This window comes from Syngnathus typhle, linkage group LG21 (genome assembly GCF_033458585.1).
Source record: "Syngnathus typhle isolate RoL2023-S1 ecotype Sweden linkage group LG21, RoL_Styp_1.0, whole genome shotgun sequence".
NCBI classification, from domain to species: Eukaryota; Metazoa; Chordata; class Actinopteri; order Syngnathiformes; family Syngnathidae; genus Syngnathus; species Syngnathus typhle.
Window position 1 is genome coordinate 7,136,531 of NC_083758.1, and position 19,632 is coordinate 7,156,162.

The following is a 19,632-nucleotide window of genomic DNA, read 5'->3' on the forward strand; positions in this document are numbered from 1 at the left end:
GATCTGAAACGTGCAGGCGGATTTTTCCATCTGTCGTAAAGAAGCGATCAACAGAGAGATAAAACGAGATGGCGCCCGATAACACGGAGGCTGATCGTTGGCTAATCTCGAACAGCGTGCTCTAATTAGAAATCTCGTGATACAATTTGGCGCTCGTAATTAGCCGAGATGGCCCGGCGAGTCTCGTTAGAGGAAACACAGCTGCGTCAAGCGCGGGGGGGGGGGGGGGGGGGGCGGATCTCCGAAAGACACGGAATGACTCGACATGTTCGAATTTAGTTGACAAAAAAATCGTTTATAATTTCTGTATATATCAACTGCCAAACCAGTTAATATCTTTGACGTCTATAACCGTCAATGGCACTGAATGAGTGACATTTTCTAACAAACGATTAACATCCAAAATCGGCGTTTTCCTTCCAGCTCAACTTGGTCTCCAGCGTCACCATGTCCAAGAACCTGCCGTCGGCGTCGCCGCCTAACTTATCGCAAACGCCCACCACGCCCACGGCCCCCATCACCCCAATGGCGGCCATGCCCCAGGTCCCTTCGGTTCTAGGCGGGGCCAACGTGCCCAGCATGGGAGCCATGCGCCGACGCCACTCGGAAAAATACTCCATGCCGCTTTCGTCGGGTAGGTCCAACTACACAGCGGCGTCGAATCACTTGATATGGAAATAGACTGTGCATAAATATTACACCAGTGTTAATTAAGTTCAAATAACGGCCAAGTAAATAGAATATTTATTGCATTTGTGATTATTTTTTTTTTGCATTGGACATATTCCGTCTTTGATGTTTGTATTTACGGGCTGTGTTTAAGTGGCATCAATTATGCAAGGCGCGGCTAACGAACGGCGCCGATCTCATTTTATGGATTTATTAGTGTTTAAGATCTCTCGTGAGAGACATTAATTAAAAATGCATTTTGTTAGACATGGAAAATGCTGATTTGATGTGACCCCCCCCCCTCCCTCTCTCCCCTTTTCACCCCCCTCCCACCCTTTTCATTTGATGAATGCTGATGTAATACCTGGAGGAATAAAAATTTACCAATTATTTCAGGTGGTGATACAGTATTTATTTTTCCAGAGATTGCCCCAAACTACGAGTTTTATAAGAACGCCGACGTCAGGCCGCCGTTTACTTATGCAACCCTTATAAGACAGGTGAGTGGGGAAATAAATTAACTTTGCTTGATTAGATTTAAATTAATTGCGGCATGAATCACGCCGCCCCCCCCTCCCCTCACTCTCGCTCGGGATGTCGTTAGCAAAAGCATTATTTGATGTCATCTCATTCCAGGCTATCATGGATTCGTCCGACATGCAGTTAACGCTTAATGAAATCTACAGCTGGTTCACGCGCACGTTCGCCTACTTCAGACGCAACGCCGCCACTTGGAAGGTACGGAAAATAAAAAACGACACACTTCCTCCTCTTCCATCCCGACGACGACATCTCTCAGATCTTTTAGTTATTTATTTTCCCCCTCCTCTCCATCGAGCGCAATTAATGGCTCGGCGTGGAGAGGGCTCCGACGCGCTAATTATACGGCAGCCACTCCATCATCAGCACCTTTTGTTGAGCCAGACACCCACTCCACCCCCTCCCACCTCCTTCTCGAGCCGCCTCGCCTCTGCATATCATTGATTAATTAAGAAGAAAGATGGCCGTTAAGCGGGAGAGTGAGGGGGGGGGGGGGCGGCAGAGTGGAGGTCAAACCTCGTCCGGCCTGTCATGGAGGAGGAACTCTTTATTTAGTTTGTAAATGACTCGCTGCAACTTTGAGAGAGAAAAAAAAAAAAAGTCCATCCCGTATCAGCATGCAGGCCGATGTGCCAAAAGTGAATTAATTTGGATTTGGGATTCAAATGAGCGACAGGGAGGGTGGGGGCTGAGCGTTTCCCGCCTTGGAACCGAGGTCGTCCGTTTACACGCGCGCTTTCGCCTTTTTTTTTTTTTGCCAGCGTGACGGAGAGAATTTGTTTAGGGGAGGAAAAAAAGAAAGGAATGAAAGGTAGTTTAATATCTGCTTTTCTCACACACACACACATCCCGCTCTTCTTCTCCTCTCATCCAGAAGCTTATTAGTTCTAACTATATAGCATGCATAATAAAACTGCTCATTTGCTCATTAATATTAAAATGATCATATTCAGAGCCATGGGCATTAAGATCAATCAAATCCAGGGATTTTCAGGTCAGATGCGAGATCTGCTTATGAGTTTTTTTTCTTCCCATGGTGAAAGAGCACCAAGGCAAGGGAGACGCTAAATATTACAGGCAGGCATATTAAAAGCCTTGCTTATTGTTTGAGCATGTTTTAATTACGCTTGTAATTATTTTGACGCGGCGAGCTTTGTGATGAATGGTTTACAGTAATGGCTGGAATAGTGAAAATGTCCCCAAAAAAAAAATCTTAAACAAGCGCTGTGTGACCCCGCAGAACGCCGTGCGCCACAACCTGAGCTTGCACAAGTGCTTTGTGCGCGTGGAAAACGTAAAAGGCGCCGTGTGGACGGTGGACGAGGTGGAGTACCAAAAACGCCGCTCGCAGAAGATTACAGGGTAGGAGCGATTCAGGAATGTCCCAATACTTTTGTCTCTCTGCCGATTTTCGTCTGACTCCAATTTGTCCGCCATCTTTCTAGAAGCCCGTCGCTTGTCAAGAACCTGCCCTCAAGTCTTGGATACGGATCGGCACTAAACGCCAGCCTACAGGTAAAAACCGAACCAGGACTCCACTTGGTCCACTCCCTTGCATGCAGAGTTCTAAGGATCCGAGTGTGCGCATGAATATTTATCCAGTCTGTCAAAAATGATTTGACTCCATTGTGTTTCTCATGGCAAAAAAAAATTAAAAATTAAATCGCCGCATCTAACTTTAATGCCGGGCAGGTGAAAGTGTCCGAGACTTTTTATTATTTGGACTTGAAGTTTTCAAGGGCATCTGCATCATTTATTCATCGTGACCCTTTTTAACCTCTGACCTAATCAAAGCGACCAAAGATTTTTTTTGTGCAAAACGGTACAAAATGTTTTTTCATTCTGGACATAGGCCGCCCTGGCAGAGACCACCCTGCCTTTATTGGGGACCCCGGGGCTAATGAGCAGCGGCTCCATGGTGGGCGGCTGCCACGGCCTCCTGGGCGGCGACCCGTCCGGACTGATGGGCGGGAGTCCACCGGGCCTTCTTGGCGGCAGCCCGCCGGGCCTGCTGGGCATCAGCCCGCCCGGCACGCTGAGCTGTAGCCCCCCCACCCTCTTGCAGTCGGCCCACGACGACCTGAACGGCTCGCTGGATCACCTGGACACCAACGGACACGGCAGCCCCGGTTACTCCCCGCCGGGACACATGTAGGTTCTTTCAAATTCCAAATCCAAAAAGTACCAGCCGCTGTGTAGACCGACAGCCATCAAGGGCCGCTCATGCTTTTAACGGTCCAATTATTGTCAAATTTGCATGACACACACTTGGCACACGAGTTTGAGAGGCTGCCTAAGACGTGTTCAATCGCCCACTTTGTATCCTTCTGCCCTTTGTTAGTTTGATTGCTTGATATTTAACCCACAGTAGGCTACCACTTCTTATTTTTATGATGTCATGACCCTGGGGCGAGGTTACATACATCATTCCCATTATTTCTCATATGTGAGCCCCAGACTTAAAGGCACTCTTAAATAGTCGGGTAGAAAAAAAAACCCAAATTGGGTTTAAAAATATATATATATTTTTTGTCGTTCACTCAACACAAAAATTGGGTCAAATAAATAACCCACAAAAAAGAAAATTGTAGGCTATCCACTTTTTGTGGCCACGTTTTTATTTATTTTTTTGTGGGTTATTCATATGACCCAATTTTTGGGTTAAAAAAAATAAAACAAAAGTTGGGTCAGTCTTTTTTTGACAGTGAGGGTTATTTTAGACCCAGTGGTGTTTTTCAACTGTGTGCAGTTTAGCGGCTCATTAATATTCAACAACAGGTAAAAAATAGATATATTTGACAACAAACCACTCTCCTCTTTAATGGCGCCGCTAGCGAGAAACAAAACTTTGATTTTTTCCGATCCACTGCCCGAGTCACATGACATTCTCGTCGCGTGGAATGGACAAAAGATGCACTTTGCGCTTGTTTCGTCCCACCAGACGTCCGCACGTGAATATGTTTACTAGCCTCGCTCTGAAATGGAGTTTTAAGTGGGTCAAATCTGCCGCCTTGCCCCGCTCCCTCAAGTCATTTAACTTTTAATAACAGAATGGAATTGATGTTTTTTTTTTTTTTCCCGACCGCCGTGTGTACTGCCACCGGAACCTCAAAATGGAAGAAATGTGTTTTTCACCGCCGTCTCTTCCAGGATCTCTTTTAAATAATGGAGTAGCCCCCAGCGCTAAACTAAATCGTACATGGCCTCTTAAAGGCCTTTCTCGGGAGAGGACACCCTGCTCGGACAATTAGACAAACCTCGGCTTCCCCTTTAGCGCCTAAAGGTTCACGCTATGGGCTCTCCCGCTAACCAAAATGGCCCCAGGACATGCTAGCTGTCAACGTCCACCCTGAGGGATTTGCGTAAAGAAACGGCGCCGCTTAACGTCGGGCAATTTGAGCTCTCGTAACTCCGAGGTTCCTTTTCTGTAAATGCCGCCGAGGGTCATGTTTAAAGAAAAACAAAAATGATAACAGCGGAAAAAACAGCTAATTTTAAAAGCAGTTGCAGTACCAATTTCTGGATTAGCCGAATATTAGCACTTTTACTGCCATGTTTTTTTTTTTCTAACTGGCATGCCTTCGATGACATCACAGCAACATCAGCCTTGGATGACATCACAGCAACATCAGCCATCTTTGGCGTCGCACTATTAATTCCCACAATCATCTGTACCTTTTAGGATTCTTTTCAAATTTCAAATGGCAACAACCCCTCCTTGGATGTGACAAGGGCCGCCCAGGAGAGAAGCCATGAGACAAGTCCTAATGTACTCCTGCTTGATAAGCCCAACTCCGCCTCCTCCCCTCTTTCCCACCTCCACCTCCTCTCTTGGAGTCTGAGGGGATTTTCTGATGCATCCGATGTGTCAGAAATAATTAGCTTTTGTCAGATTTATCATGGTGCCACCAACCCCTCTTCCCCGACCGACTCAGGCCTCAGATCATGTTCTACCTTGTTTGCGCGTGACAGCATTATTATTCTTGTTCCACGACCAACGCCGAGGCTGTTTGTCGCCCCTTCCACCGCTTATCGAGCCGAAATGTTCGTCCATTTGGAGTTAAAAACATGTATCATGGCGTCCGAGCCAACTGCCAGGGCTGAAGTTGATTAATGGCAGAACCTCGCTGCGTTTTTTTTTTTCCCCCCTCTTGAGGAGCGACACGCGCAGCCCCTGCATATTAACGAGCGGCTGCGCTTTCTATTAACTAGATAAAAAAGCCTCTCCTCTGCTTTTGCTCCGGGGGGCTTAGGGATGAGAAATTCTCCATTATTTATCATGTGGCCTGTTTTTTTCTCTCCTTTCCACTCCACCCTCCCCTTTTCATGTATTTCAACCTGGTGTCATCAGTAAACTCTTAAATGCCAAACATGTCTGAGGCATCGCGGCCCGTCTTCGGCCCACGCGGGGCATCGTGTCAAATTAGCGTCTGGCGAAGAAAACAACACGCGAGCGTGCTGGATAATGCATGCCGCCCGTGTTTACCGGAGAAAATAAAATCTGGTTGTGTCACAGGCCGCCCGTGCACGTCAAGGAGGAGCCTCCCAGCATGGACGACGAAGACTGTCCCATGTCACTGGTGACGACGGCCAATCACAGTCCGGAGCTGGATGACGACCGGGAGCTGGAGGAAGGGAACTTATCGGAAGACCTGGAGTGATTTTTATTTTCTACCATTTAGTTTGCTCCCCCCCCACCCCCCTCCAAGGCCAGACTTTGAAAAGAACCACTCCCTGTTTCCTCTCTTTTGCCCTCCCTCGCTCTTTCTCTCTCTCTCTCTCTCTCTCTCATTCTCGCCACTGGGACTATTTATTGAGCATGCATCCGAACGCTCCAAAGGAACTCCTTCCTGCAGCCCTTTGGAATCGCTAACATGTCAGGCATGAGATGCCGGGAAAAGGAGGACAAAAAAAAAAATCCAAGATGGCGTGGCCACTAGACTACAAGGACTCATGGATGGATAGATGGATGGATATAAGGAGGGAGGACACAAATGAGCAAATTCCGTCATATTCTGCCAAAAAGAATAAAAAAAAAAAAAGGACCATTTTGTTTGTGAATAAGCCGAGCCGCAGTAGTTGTTGATGTCTAGGGACGATTGCTGGTTCAACTCGAGTCTGTTGTGTCACCGCTTGTACGTCGCGACTATTTTTTTTCCCCATCCATTTCCACACGTCAACTGTAAATGCCATTGGCTTGGCAACAACTGCCAAAACCGAGAGATGTTACGTTCAGAAAAAAAAAAGGGATGAAATTTGAAGAAAAGAAAAAAAATTCCACTCACCGTCTTTCCTTTGACTTTCTGAAAGCTTTGTCGACCTGCAAGCAGTCACAGGCAACAGCTAGAAACCAAAGCCCACGCTAGCTAGCTTATTGACACAAGACGCCAAACTCAAGCTGCTCGGACCAAGAAGAAGCTTTTTTTCCTTCTGCAAAAACTACCTTCGACTAACCTCTGGGATTGTTTCCTTTCAAGGCCTCTCCATGGAGCTATTCTAGCACGTCTGTTTCAAACCGATTTAATAAAAAAAGAAGAAAAAGCTGCAGGCCAGAGAGGAGCTAAAGGTCAAAGTGGATCATAACCAAAACATTTGTGCAGAATCATGAGCCCATTGTGTTTCCCGTCCCAATTTTTATTTGATTTTTTATTCAAGCTGGTGAATATATATATATCGTTCTAAATGGCACTGTTAACGTCACGACCGGAAACCACAGACGAACCAAACATGACAAAAAAAAATATCTAGCAAAGCCAAATAGTATTCAAGTGGGTGTGGCTTGGTTAGCACATGACGAGCAAACTAATAATTAATAATAATGCTAATAATAGCCATGTCGGAAAGGGAAGCTATGTTTGCTATCGATCTTTTCTGCAGGATGGATTTGCTTACAATTTGTCCCGTTGAAAGTGTTATTGCTTTAATAAAAACGCTCATTGCTGTTGTCAGAAAACCAAAGTTACACAAAATTCTGCCTCCGCTGTTAAAAAAACAAACAAAAGGCGTAAAACTGCACTGTAAAAGAAAAAAAAAACACGTCTTTTTTTTACGCTAAAATAATAATTTGAGTTATGGCAACATTGTAAAAGCTATTTTTAGTTCACTCAACTTTTTATTTATTTTTTCTTTTTTTCTTTACAGTGTGCTTTTTCAACCAGTGAAAAAATATCGTGCCATTTTTCTAATCGAATTCTCATGAGATGCCATCAAACTGTAGTTTGCAATCTGCTAGCATTTCAATAGGGTGGGAAAAAAAAATAAAAAGTCAAAGATCCGGCACATCGGTACCGTGCCGGCCTGCCACGACCAAAGCGGATCCAAGCTGCAAACCAAGCGAGCATTTAGCTTTCAGCACCAGTTCCACTTTGCGAGAGGCCTGCTAACTTAATCTAACCACACCAAATAAAAAAAAAAAAAAACGACTTTCAAAAAGGGTTCTCCCACACTCCTTCCCCCAAAACGACACAAAAAAGGCTTTGGAAAATAAAAAATAAAAACTTCTACCTCTGCTCATCACAATATCGACAACCCCCCCCCCCCCCCCTCAAGATTTGCATTGTAATAGGTTGTCCTCAAACATTTGTAGAGTGCTGATGTATAGATTACCTGTAAGGGAATATTGTGTTTTAAACATGCATGTCAAATAAAATAAAAAAAAAAAGAATCATTTGTCGGACAGAACAAGAGCTAAGAATGAGACTAGCGTGGGAATATGGCGGCGGGGTTGGCCTAGCGATACATATAAACAAATGCATTACCTCACACTTTGGGGAAGGCTCAGCCACAGAATGCATATTACCTGTAGATTTGCATGGGTTTTGTATAAATTCAAAGGAAAAAAAAAAGTCTAAAATAGTTGCTTGCACATAATACCAGAAAGACCTCCAGAAGTTGCTCCTCCACTAGATTTTAGGATTGTCTGGATTTTCTGGGGTTTGATTTTGTCTGTATTTTGATAACTGTGCATACTTATGTAAAGAAGAAGAAAAAAACAATTAATCGGTGGACCCATACATTGACTTTTTTTCTAAAGAATTCAATCCGTGTTTCTTTTACCGGAATTTGTACCGATTCACTCTCACGGCTGGCTACGAGTAGCGAACCTACGTTTTTTTTTTGTTTTTTTTTCTGCATCTGCTTTGCGTAGCTGTAAGGCTTTAAACCTAACGTGTGTATTTATTGCTTGTACCTCTGTGCATACTTTATGAAGCATTATGTCCAGCAGTTGAGTCATGTATCCTTTCTACTGCTATCCTAATAATTGGGAATATGATCCGCCTACTTATAAGGTCAATTGGGACTGTAGCGAACATGTTTATGTCATTGGTGAGAAGAAAAAAAACATTTTTTTTTCTTTCTTGACGAGATTCAGCTACTTTTTTGATACTTTTCATGACTGTGTACTGTGTCCATATAAAAAGGTTCTCTGACGTTAGAAGGTCATGGTGGAGAATTGTAACGTCATTATTTTCTGTATTTCATGGCATTTCACTGCTGAATAAAATAAAGGACCAAAAGTTGGAATTTAAAAAGCAACCTTGACTACCTCCAGCATTGTAATGGCTTCATTTATTGGCTTTTATACTGTAAAGGGAGGGAAGAAAGAAATATTAGGAGGATTTATTTATCTTTTGAGAATACTTCAACGAGAATATATTCAAAAATTCATCATTTAATCCCAATTCACTTTTTATTTCGCGATCCAAGTCGTAATTAAAGAAAAAAAAAAACTTAAATCCTGAAAATCAAGTGATATTAACAGAAAAAAGTCTTGGTTATTTTTAATTAAGAGTGACAAATAAATAGTGGTTAATAGCTAACCATCTCTTTAAAAAAAAAAAAAAGTATATTTTAATAAGTTGAAATGTCTTTAAATCCCATTTGGGAATGATTCCAAAGAACATCTGGTAATTTCCTTCCGTCGACTTGTCAGCTAAAATCAAATTGGCTGCTGGGATTGATGGCCGTTGAGAGGTCAAAGGCGCTAACAGGCTAACAGGCGCTCGCCCGCCGCACCTTGTCGGTCACGGAACCCTCATTGCCATTCAAACGGGAACCCACCATGACCAATGGGGTCGCCCATTAGCGGGCGTTCCAAAGGGTGCTCCGGAACATCGTAACCCCGCCACTCCCCACCCATGTGATCTCCCGAGAGACTTTGCAAAACAACACTCGTTTTTTTTCCCCCCCCGTTATCTCCTCGCCAACGGCGTTCCGGAGCATTAGCGGCGCCTCCTGTCTCCTCGTGCTATTTATGCAGCGAGCGGCAAGTGTTTGTGAATTCAAGTGAGGGATGGCATACGGAGCGCAACAAGGGCCGCCGCCTGTGTACGACACAACATCAGAAGCATGAAAGCGCGCCAGCGGCTCCTGGCCCGCCTCTCAGAGAGCATGAAATAATAATGGCTTGTGGTTAGAGAGGTATCTGTGAGTCACACTGGCTGCTTTTCATAAAGTGGAGTTATTTACAGTGCGATGAATAAAAGAAAGGCTAGTTGGCGAGGCAGGCCTTTTCCACATGAACGGCACGCTCGGAGAAAGGAGCTTGTAATGTACTGCCGCAGTCGAGTATACTGAGAGACGCCGAGCGGAATAAAGAATGCGCGCTATTTCTTTTCATACTTTTCTTTAACTCACTCTCGGAACTGGTTAGCGCTGCGAAATTAGCTAGCGCGTCCTCATTGAATCCATTTCAATGAAGTGTCAACACGCGAGACTCCGCCCATTTTGCACTTTATTGATTAAAGAGTGACGACTTTTTTTTTTTGCTCACTTCCCCAATTGTGACCCAACGATGCGTGTCGGGTTCCTCGCCCCCCCCCGGCTGCCAAATTGCCCCCTAAATAGTCCAGCGGCAATGGCGACGCTAATTGAGATCATAATTATTATAATTGCGGTGCCTGAGAAGCGCGTCTTAAATAATTTTCAATGCTCTCAAGTTGATTTTGGAAACAGTGCAAAAAATAATTGCATAGCTCCGAGGCACTGCCGCTCGGATTCACTTGGGGGGGAAGGAGACTTTTTGTGTCAGTTGACCCCCCCGCCCCGCCCCTCCGACGGTGACGCACGTTTTCGTCAAATGAATTATTTCATTTTATCCAAGGGATATCATTCTATATATTTCTAAGGACATAAAAACATATTCATCAGTATGACATCACCAAGCAGAAGAATGTTCAAACAGTAGAAGGCCGAGTATTGATCCCTGTGGGACTAGTAGCCAATTAGTACTTTACCTGAATGATTCCTAAAGTACAATACCACCTTCTTGTCTGAGGTGATGCAGGAACTAGAGGGAAAATAAATGTCCAACCACCATCTTTAATCCACGCTAATCAATGTAGCCTTCATCACCAATTCATAATGGAATTTCTTAATGGGATGATTTCAATTACCTGCTTCCAGCACAGACGCCGGGTCCTGCAATTAAATGAGCTCTTTGTCTCAAACCTTCAATATGTTTGTTTTAAAGGAGCCAAGTGTTGGCAGAACTTCTTCAAGCAGAGCTTTGCTTTATTCAAACCCCGGGAGTTGATCCTGGCGGCGGTTTGGCGACGAAGAAAAGAGGAATGTAGCATTAGCGAGGAACGCTGGGTTAAATCACTTACTGAAGATTTTTAATGACGTTTCAGTGTTCCTCGTATAATTACTCTTCATCCGAGATGGGCCGTAATGCTGTTGGACAGTCGCGGTTCAGGCTCGCTAGCTCGCTTCATTAGCGTGTCATTCCTATTTCACATCAGAGGCTTTAATTGTAATGCTGAATATGCACAGCTCCCCGCACGAGTCTAATCAAAGTGGATCCACTTGTATTATTAATATCAGAAATCAGCCCGCTTGCTATTTTTTTGTAATAAATAAAGGAATACAGACGCATAAATCAGCTGTCATTTATTAGCGCCGCCGTGGCATATCCGCCAGACATGCAAGGAGAAGGCAGCCCACCTCCTCGTCTTCCTCCCCTCATCACTCATCAACATTTAAAAAGTAGCAAAGACAGAGAGGAGCGGAAAAGAAGAAAAGGCGCCGCATTAAATATACATGCTAATTCTGCCGCGGAGAAATACGATTACAAAGCAGGTGCGTGGTGCCAAAAAAAAAACGGGGAGGGAAATAAAATACAAATATCTGTGACAGAATACAGAAAATACTTGGAATGCGATTGGGTGGTGTCAACTAACATTTATTTTTTATTTTTTTTTACTGCATTGAATCCAACTAAGGCTAATTTGACCCCGGGTCGTAAATCTAGGTGTACCTAATGAAGTGTCCGTGACAACCCATGCAAAGTTGGTGCGTGACAGCCACATCAATGATTAATTAGACAATAATGGGCAGACAGACATTAATTAGCCATTAATGAGAGGCCTCACCTTCCGTGCTGACTTTTTAAGTGCGTCTCAACCTTCTCGCCAATCCTCGGCGCCGACGCCACTTGGCCGCCGGCGTGAATAAATAATTGTTCCCCAAACATTTACAAATACAATGCTTTCCAAACTTTGTTGTGTTGCGCGTGGCGAGAGATGTGTTTGACCGTGTTTACATCCAGGTCGACTCCATTACCTGCTTCCAACATGTGCACCTCACATCCTCAACCTACATATATAACCCCGGTTTGATCATCCCCCCCCCCCCCTACCCGTCCCCAATCTCCATCCTTTCCATTCCCAACCTCTTTGATCTGTCATTTGCATTTCTGCGCCTGCAGGCTGGAAATTATGTGGATGAGATTTTTTTCCTTTTTTTTTTTTTTTTAATTTTCCTCTTCTCGTCCATCGCCTCCTTTCTTTCGTCTATCTTCTCCTTCGCCGTACACCTGGTACCTGGAGAATCCATTCTCGTTATCTTCTTTCGAGATCGGCGAAACATCTAACTTGAGTGAAAACTGTGCAAATATTTATTAATTATCATTATTAATATTGATATTATTGATTGATTACTGATTCGGAAAAATCTGTTTCGCTCGAATCGTGCAATTCATCGAGATACGTATCAAATCACCCCAAATGTACTCCAGGTATAAATCGGGAATAATAGTTGGCATAGATTGGTTCGATTTTGCCGAGGATTTATTGTTTCTTTGAATCCAATCGGACGCAACGTGGCCATCTATCATCGAAATGGATCACTGCAGCGTTTTTGTTCCACCAAAGAGGAACAATTGCAGGCAGAGCTTTGCCAAGGGCCTTCATCCGCTAATGTCAGTAACGTGCTAACAAAATGCTTGTTAGCGTTAGCGCCGTTGCCTGGGAGCATTTGCTTTGATATGTTGTCAAGCCAATATGGCGGCGCTTCCTGATTACCTCGCTACGCATGTTTATTGATTGCGAGAGATGCCGGAATGTCTTTTTGATGTGAAAGCGATGCTCTGTCAGGCAACGGCGACGCTTACGTTGCAATGCCGGCCTATTATTATTTTTGCTTTTCCACGACTTTGAGCCTTATTGTCATGGCAGTGGATAAAGGAAAAGATGTTAGCGGAAACAAACGGCGGCAATTACTTTCCTGCCGGCAGTCTGGGCAACTTTGGGCCGCCGTTGTGTTAAGCTGACGTCTCCTCGTGTGCTTTACATGTTTGTGCTTTCATGTCGGCGCCAAGTATTTAGACCGGGCGCTAATATAGCATGCTAGCATAAATGATCGCCCTGGGTAGATAAGAATGTTGATTGGACAAAAAAAAAAAAAATTAATCACCTCTTTCCCGCTATCTAGAATTCCTTTCTTGGAAGCCAAAAAAAAAAATATCGCGTGTCAAATTTCATTATGAACATCAAAACATTTCTGTTTACAACATCCAAGTGGTGTCAATTAAATATGATAAATTATTCAAACATTTATCTTCTCCCGCGACGTGCCTTGGGAATTTTTAATCAAGGCAGCGCTATTTGCTTTAAATTAGCAGCGTCAAGCATGCGCCTTGTGTAAAATCCCTCGTATCATTAAAGATTTATCAATGGGAAATCTGTTTGGGTTGATTTGGCTGTTAATTGGCTAGGAGGGACGCCGCGGCTCAGCGTGACGCTGCTGCAACAAGTTGCTCACCAGCAGATGTTGGAACGGATGACATATTTTGGAGTATTTTTTCTTCTACCGTACGCTCAATTTCTATCCGAGAAGCTAACTCAGCTATTCTAATGGAATGCAAATCCAAGCCAGCTGGCGACGAAGCTCTCCCAAAAGGTCAAAGCCAGGTCAAAAAGCAGTTTTTCACTCCCCCCCCGCCCTTCTTGCCCTTTCTTTTCTTCCCTCTCTCCATTTGTTCCACATGTTCCTTCATTTTGTCCCGCTGTCATCACGTCACTCACCAGCAACTTTGCAAGTGATTTACATTCTATTAGCTTGAAGCTTTTTTTTTTGCATTTTTGACACCCGCGCACTTTTTCTCCATTTTTTTGTAATGCAAATTTGGCCGACTGTGTCAAAACGGAGAACCGGCGAGGAGACTTTTGGAAGTGTGCCGTTGAAAGCTCGTTTTAAAGCACTTCAAAAAATGTCTCCGTCTGTTTGCTTCAACACGCTGATGTCATGGCCCGTCGAGATGTGAAACGGACCATTGTTAGCGAGAGGGCTGAAGTTTTTTTTTTTACAAGAGGCCAAAGTTGCTTTTGGTTTTGGGCATCCAGGTGTGGGCGCTCCCAAGAGAATGAGGGTGATAGCAATTAACGTATTCATGATATTTATATATTGAAATATATTTATAAGGTTGGAAACCCTGAGGATGGGAGGGGCGGGAGAAGTGTGCGTGGCTTTACATTTTGCTAATGACATGCAAATGGATTGTAATGTTTTCTTTTTTTTCCCCCAAGCCCATTCCCAACGAGTTACGAGAATTAATCACACGTCTGGATTTGATGAGGTCACATGTTGTAGACCGAGAAACTATTTTGGAACTAAAGGAGATTTTTTTTTTTTTTGGTGCTTAGACCAATCCAAAAAAAGTTGCACTGGTTGCAAAAATAAATTCTCCTGAGTTTCATATTGTAAATATGTTAATCAAAGCGCACTCTGCTGTGCATCTTTTCAATTGTTCACCCTTCCGCAATCGCTCGGGCGTTTATGGAGAAACAAACAACAATATTAATTTAATAGTCAACACTTAGCGAGCGGGTCCCCTGGAGTTTTGAATTAAGTGTTGGAATTAGATTAGATAGATCGACGCTTCCTCCCCATGAGGCTGAACGCACAGAGCGCACAGCGTTGTATCAAATTAAGGAATCAGAGGCTTCCGAGGTTCCCGCTGTTACAGATCTAATTATGGCAAACGCAATAAACAGCTTGATTGTTTTTAACGCCATCCACAACAAAATCACATCTATTTTTAACTCATTCACTGCCAGTTCATATCTGTATATTGATATATTTTGGAATATTTATCCGGCAACAAATTCATTTTTGATAATCAGCCTTTGGAGTGTGATTCAAGTCACTTTAATTAATTATTATCAGTATTGTGCCCGGGTCGAGAGCCAGGGTAAAATCCATCATTTAATGTGCAACTCTGACATTTTGAGAATTCTTTGATTAACATAATTAGACAACTTTGATGAGAGATTTGCCAAAGCCTCCTTTTTCTTGTTTCCGTGCGTGTCTTCCCCCGCCATCCGCTCGCTAATTCTGCGAGGATTACTCGTGACATTTCTAAGGGCGCGTTTAACCACAAGATGCACAGCACATATGATGCCATTGTTTTCCCTCGCAAGTTTGGATAAGGTCATTTGGTAATTGCAACTTGTAGACCGATGATATAACAGCCACTAAAATCAATCAATTCAAAGTGTGTTTGTTGGGCCTCTTAATTAAGCAGACGTTAATGTGCATGATGTATCGAATACTAGCAAAGGGTTGAGAGAGATAGCAGCAGCCCCGATGCTGATAGACTCTGGCAGCCTGTTATTTCTCCGCCGAGAGCTCCAGCAGTGGTTTTATTGATTTTTCCCAAGCGCGCTGCTCTTATTGTTATGGCAGCGTGCTGAGCGCCGTTCATTGGACATGAGCGCCACCTGAGGCTGTGATCCCTGCCTGGGAATGCTCGCCTCTCTCTCACAACAGGTGCCTCGAGTCATGCCCCCGTCTCATCGCCGAGGGAGTCTCGCTGTCAGTGTCGCTTTTGCATTGGGGGGGCGCGTGGTAACAGTGCCCCACCGGATCCAGCAGATGGTGCTGTGCTATTTATTTATTTATTTATTTATTTATTTATTTATTTATTTATTTATTTATTTATTTATTTATTTATTTATTTATTTATTTATTTATTTATTTATTTACATCTTTATTTATTTATTCATTTGTTCATTTGTTTATTTATTAATTTATTTACATCTTTATTTATTTATTTATTATTATTTATTTTATTTTTTAAAAGGAATTAAATTTGAAATGTATTTATATGATATCATCAACAAATATTCAACGTGAGAGTCACCAAATGTTGACTGGCTATTAACATGCTACACTATTAGCCATTGGTAGGGTACCGTTTTTTTCCATGTATAATGCGCAAAATCTAACTAATTTATTATTATTTTTTTTATCTGGATATGATACGGAGGCCGCCATTACAGATGCACTTTCTTCTCTGCTGTTCACTTCAAACACGCTCCATACGAACACAATGCTCAGACGCTTGCTCGATCACCTGCTCGTTTGCTGTCACAATGTACCCTACACAAATCCGAAACATTTCTTCGCTATCGAGTTTGCTAGCGCATGCGCAGTGATACTGACCGGCAGAATAACATCCGGTTGAGTCAAAATTTGGGTGCGTATTATACATGGGTACAGGCTTTTTTCCAGCATTGACATGCCATTTTTAGGGTGCGTATTATACATGAGGGCGCATTATACATGGAAAAAAACGGTGCATTAAATTAGCTAAAAATAACGAATGACAATTTTTTATTTTTGTTTACGATGGTTGTTTGGCGTATCGCTCCGCAGTAACAGTGTGATGTCACCGCCGGTCGTCACCTTTCGCTTTGGGTTTGTCTTTAATTATTGTCAGAGAGGAACGCACAGACCAGCTCATCAACTGGATAAATATTTGACCGCTGTTCCATAAATTGGCACTGAGGGTGGCGGGGTGGGGGACTATTTTTAACGACGCGACTTGTCCAATGCAGAGATCACGCATCGAACGATGTGCCGTGAATTGGCTCTCTGCAGGTGACCGGCGCTCGCCTCGGCATGATGTAAATTAAAACGCACATTTCTGCTGGGGAAATGAAGGGATTTCAAACACTTCCTGAACTGGTCTTATTTAATTATTAGCCGTGTCGAAACCTAATCTGGGAATCTTCCAGACCGGGCATCTAATTAATCAAGGTGTGCGCAAGATATATGGATTTGCTGACGTGTTTGCGCGTTTGTTTTAGATGTTGATTTTAGAAGAATTGAAAATGTCCTCTTCCCCAACGGGGGCCTAACAAGACTCCGGGGTATCTGCTGATGTCACAGGGAGAAAGGACATACATGTGATCAGGCCTCACGCTTTAATAAATAAGAATCCCACTGCGACTTTAGCTAGTGTCGCGTTAGCTTGGCTTACGGTTTATGCTAATCGCAAATCTGCGGAGGATCATAGAAATCCAAACAGCCCGACGTCTTTTGATTAGCGTTCCGCGTCGGACAACAAAGGCGGCAAAAGGACAAAAGGGACATTAAAGTTTTCCCGGGGAAAATAAATGGTCACGTTTATTTGCGGGGAGAATTCGGTTTCCGTAGCGGGCGACGTTAGAACACTGGTTGTAAAAGAAATTAAGTTTAATGCTATCTATAAACTCGAGAAAACATCAATGTGAATTCGAAAATCGCGGCAACATAGACATAAACCACAGCAGATTTGATTGAATCTCCATAAACAGATTTACTGTCATACATTGTTGCTAATTTCTCAGAAACGCCGACTCGGGGGGATTGACACCCACGTCGCTAATCTGTATTTGTAAATTTTCATTCGCGCTCCTACGTGTCAAACACTGAATTTGCATTTGCCTTCATCGCCTTCAAGGATCCCTCCTGTCAAAACTTCTTACAGTTTACGCACTGGCATCGTATTTGTTACGTGTTTGTCGAGTAGCGAGTGCGAAATGTTTGATCGGAGTTTTTCGAGCTGATTTCGCAGCCTAAGGGTTCTTTCCTGACGAATGATGTCACTCCTCCTGTGGTCACCATCAATAATTTTGGATGGCTAACAGATGGGTGTCAACTTCAATCCGACACCATCATGGAGGCCGGTTAGAATCAGGCGTCGCCATCCCCCCCCTCCGACCTGAAACGCCACCTGGCCCGAGTTATTACGATAACCTTCCCAGTGAGCTCTTTTGTTTTTTTAATGTCACTATTAATCATAGAACGCCGCCATTGTTTCTCAGTCGGGATACATATTCATGATGCTTTTGTGCCAGCATTTGCTACCGATTACGCGGACTCGCGCACCAGATGTCGTTATTCGGGCCTCGGTGAAAAGGCGCCCGTTTATTTGCATTTGTCTTTTAGCGAATCGATCAATTACTGCAGTTTATTTCCTTTTCGCGAGCCCAACCGGCAAAGTCCGATTTTTGATCAAACGACTTACTCGCGACAACAAGGATTGAAGTTAACGCCGTTAATCATGCGAGAGTCGCCACGGTTCAGCCGGTGTCACGGTCAGCTTTTAAAATTCCTCACTCGTTAAGTTCTGCTCGTCGGGCAAAGAACTTTGAAGATGTGATCGGGTGCAGATGTCTCCTCTCACCTCGGTTTGATAAAAGGAACGACGTTTATATTTCTGTCGCCGGCACGGAAAATAAGATCATTAAGATTGAAGGTCCCCGCGTTTTTTTTTTTTTTTGCAGCTTATTGAAGCGGATTTTCTCCTTGTCAGCTTCACGTCTAACCCTCGGCACACTCCGGTAATCAGGCAGCGTGCCAAACAAACAAAGCGAGCGACGAGAGACGCCGGCTTCCCTGTCGTGTCTTCGCCGCCGCCGCCGCCGTTTGACAAAGTGTGACAGCGCGGCGTGTGTGTGTGTTTTGGGGGACACCGTCGTAAGCGCATGATCACGCTCCGGATAATGTTTGTCAGCAGTGAACGGTGCTGTCACCGCCAACCAGAAGGAAAAAAAAAAAACAAGTGGGGTTGATTTCACGCCGTTGTAGATCGAAAAATTCATTTGGCAGCCGCCATTTCTGCCTTCTCTCCCAAATCGACGACCACCCATTTCGGCCTAACCCTAACCGAGTTCTTGGCTTTTTTGAGCAGCTCCGGGGAATGAATCGAGAGAGCATCCAGGTAATTACAGTCTGAGGGGGGTACAGGGGGTCCTCGGTGATTACACATCAGCCCTGTAATGGATTCAACACTTTTAGAACGGAGGGCTTCCGTGGGACGGCTCTGGCCGAGACGGGGCGGGGCGGGGTTGCTAGGTACATCTGCAAGATGGATTACGTGAGGTTTGCCGAGTTCAACATTGACACAGATTCATCGTAAATCATTATGCCGGGGACCTGGAGTGATTTCTGCATTAGGAGCAGAAAATGGAGTTCAGCCAGTCAATGAGGGAGGGCATATTTCACATCAATCACCTCCACACTCTCATGTTAGTAAGGCTTAAATCTCACTTACACTCTTACCAGTAGGGTTCAATGGCTATGATGGCAATCAGCAAGACACTGACTGCACTAACAATACCCTACTGACTCCGCAGAGGACATTTATTTCCAGTGAATGATACGGGGGAAATGAATTGGACAGAATTAAGCGCTCATATTGGCTGTTTGGACTGCGCTATGCCCAGAAAGTTTGAAATTGATTTCGGGCAACTTTTCAAGTTGACCTCTCGCGGGTAAGGCGTCGTCGGGCCATTTCGATAGTACCGAGAGATGACGTTTTCTGTATATACTTCCGAGTAAGGTCCGCCATCTTGTTGCTCTGGCGCCGAGCCTTCTTAAAAGTCTGTCGACTTCTGCAAAGTCGCTGTGAAGTGAAAATAAATGTAGAGAAATAATAATAGAAAAAAAAGAAAAGAATACAATTTAAATAAATAAATAAATAGAAAAGACGCGGACATTTTTTTTTAGGATAAAATAATTATTTAAAAATAGATATACAGAATATTGACAGTATCTGCAAGACTGTCAACAATTGCCTTTAAACATAAACATTATATTTGGGGGGGGGAAAAAGAATTTAACTGCAGAATAACAACAATAATAGTGTCATTTTAACCATAGTTTGCGTTGGATTAAAAAAAAAAAAAAAGAAAAAAAGCTCCAGGTAGATTTGGACACGCCCATTTCACACCTGCAATTCTTAGCTGGTGATTGTTTGTCGATACCTGTCCATAATCTACTGTGTAATAAAATAAAAAAGCGTGATTTATTCCATGGAGGCAAGGCAGGAAAGAAGCTGTGAAGGAATCCGGATATGATGAAAAGTTCTCGGCT

The 19,632-nt window shown here is 43.7% G+C and overlaps 1 protein-coding gene across 8 annotated transcripts in view; it reads left to right on the forward strand.

Moving 5' to 3' along the window:
- Positions 1–8,745, forward strand: part of foxp2 (forkhead box P2) — a 67,068-nt gene extending 58,323 nt beyond the window's left edge. For 6 of the 8 annotated variants that reach the window (XM_061269145.1, XM_061269143.1, XM_061269149.1 and 3 more), the window contains 7 exons: positions 424–634; positions 1,066–1,169; positions 1,306–1,407; positions 2,450–2,571; positions 2,655–2,724; positions 3,062–3,360; positions 5,726–8,745. In XM_061269145.1, the coding sequence (XP_061125129.1) occupies positions 424–634; positions 1,066–1,169; positions 1,306–1,407; positions 2,450–2,571; positions 2,655–2,724; positions 3,062–3,360; positions 5,726–5,870 (1,053 nt within the window). In that variant the 3' untranslated portion in view covers positions 5,871–8,745. The remainder of the gene's footprint in view (positions 1–423; positions 635–1,065; positions 1,170–1,305; positions 1,408–2,449; positions 2,572–2,654; positions 2,725–3,061; positions 3,361–5,725) is intronic. The other 2 variants (XM_061269147.1, XM_061269146.1) reach the window with 1 other exon arrangement.
- The last annotated feature ends 10,887 nt before the right edge of the window (positions 8,746–19,632 follow it).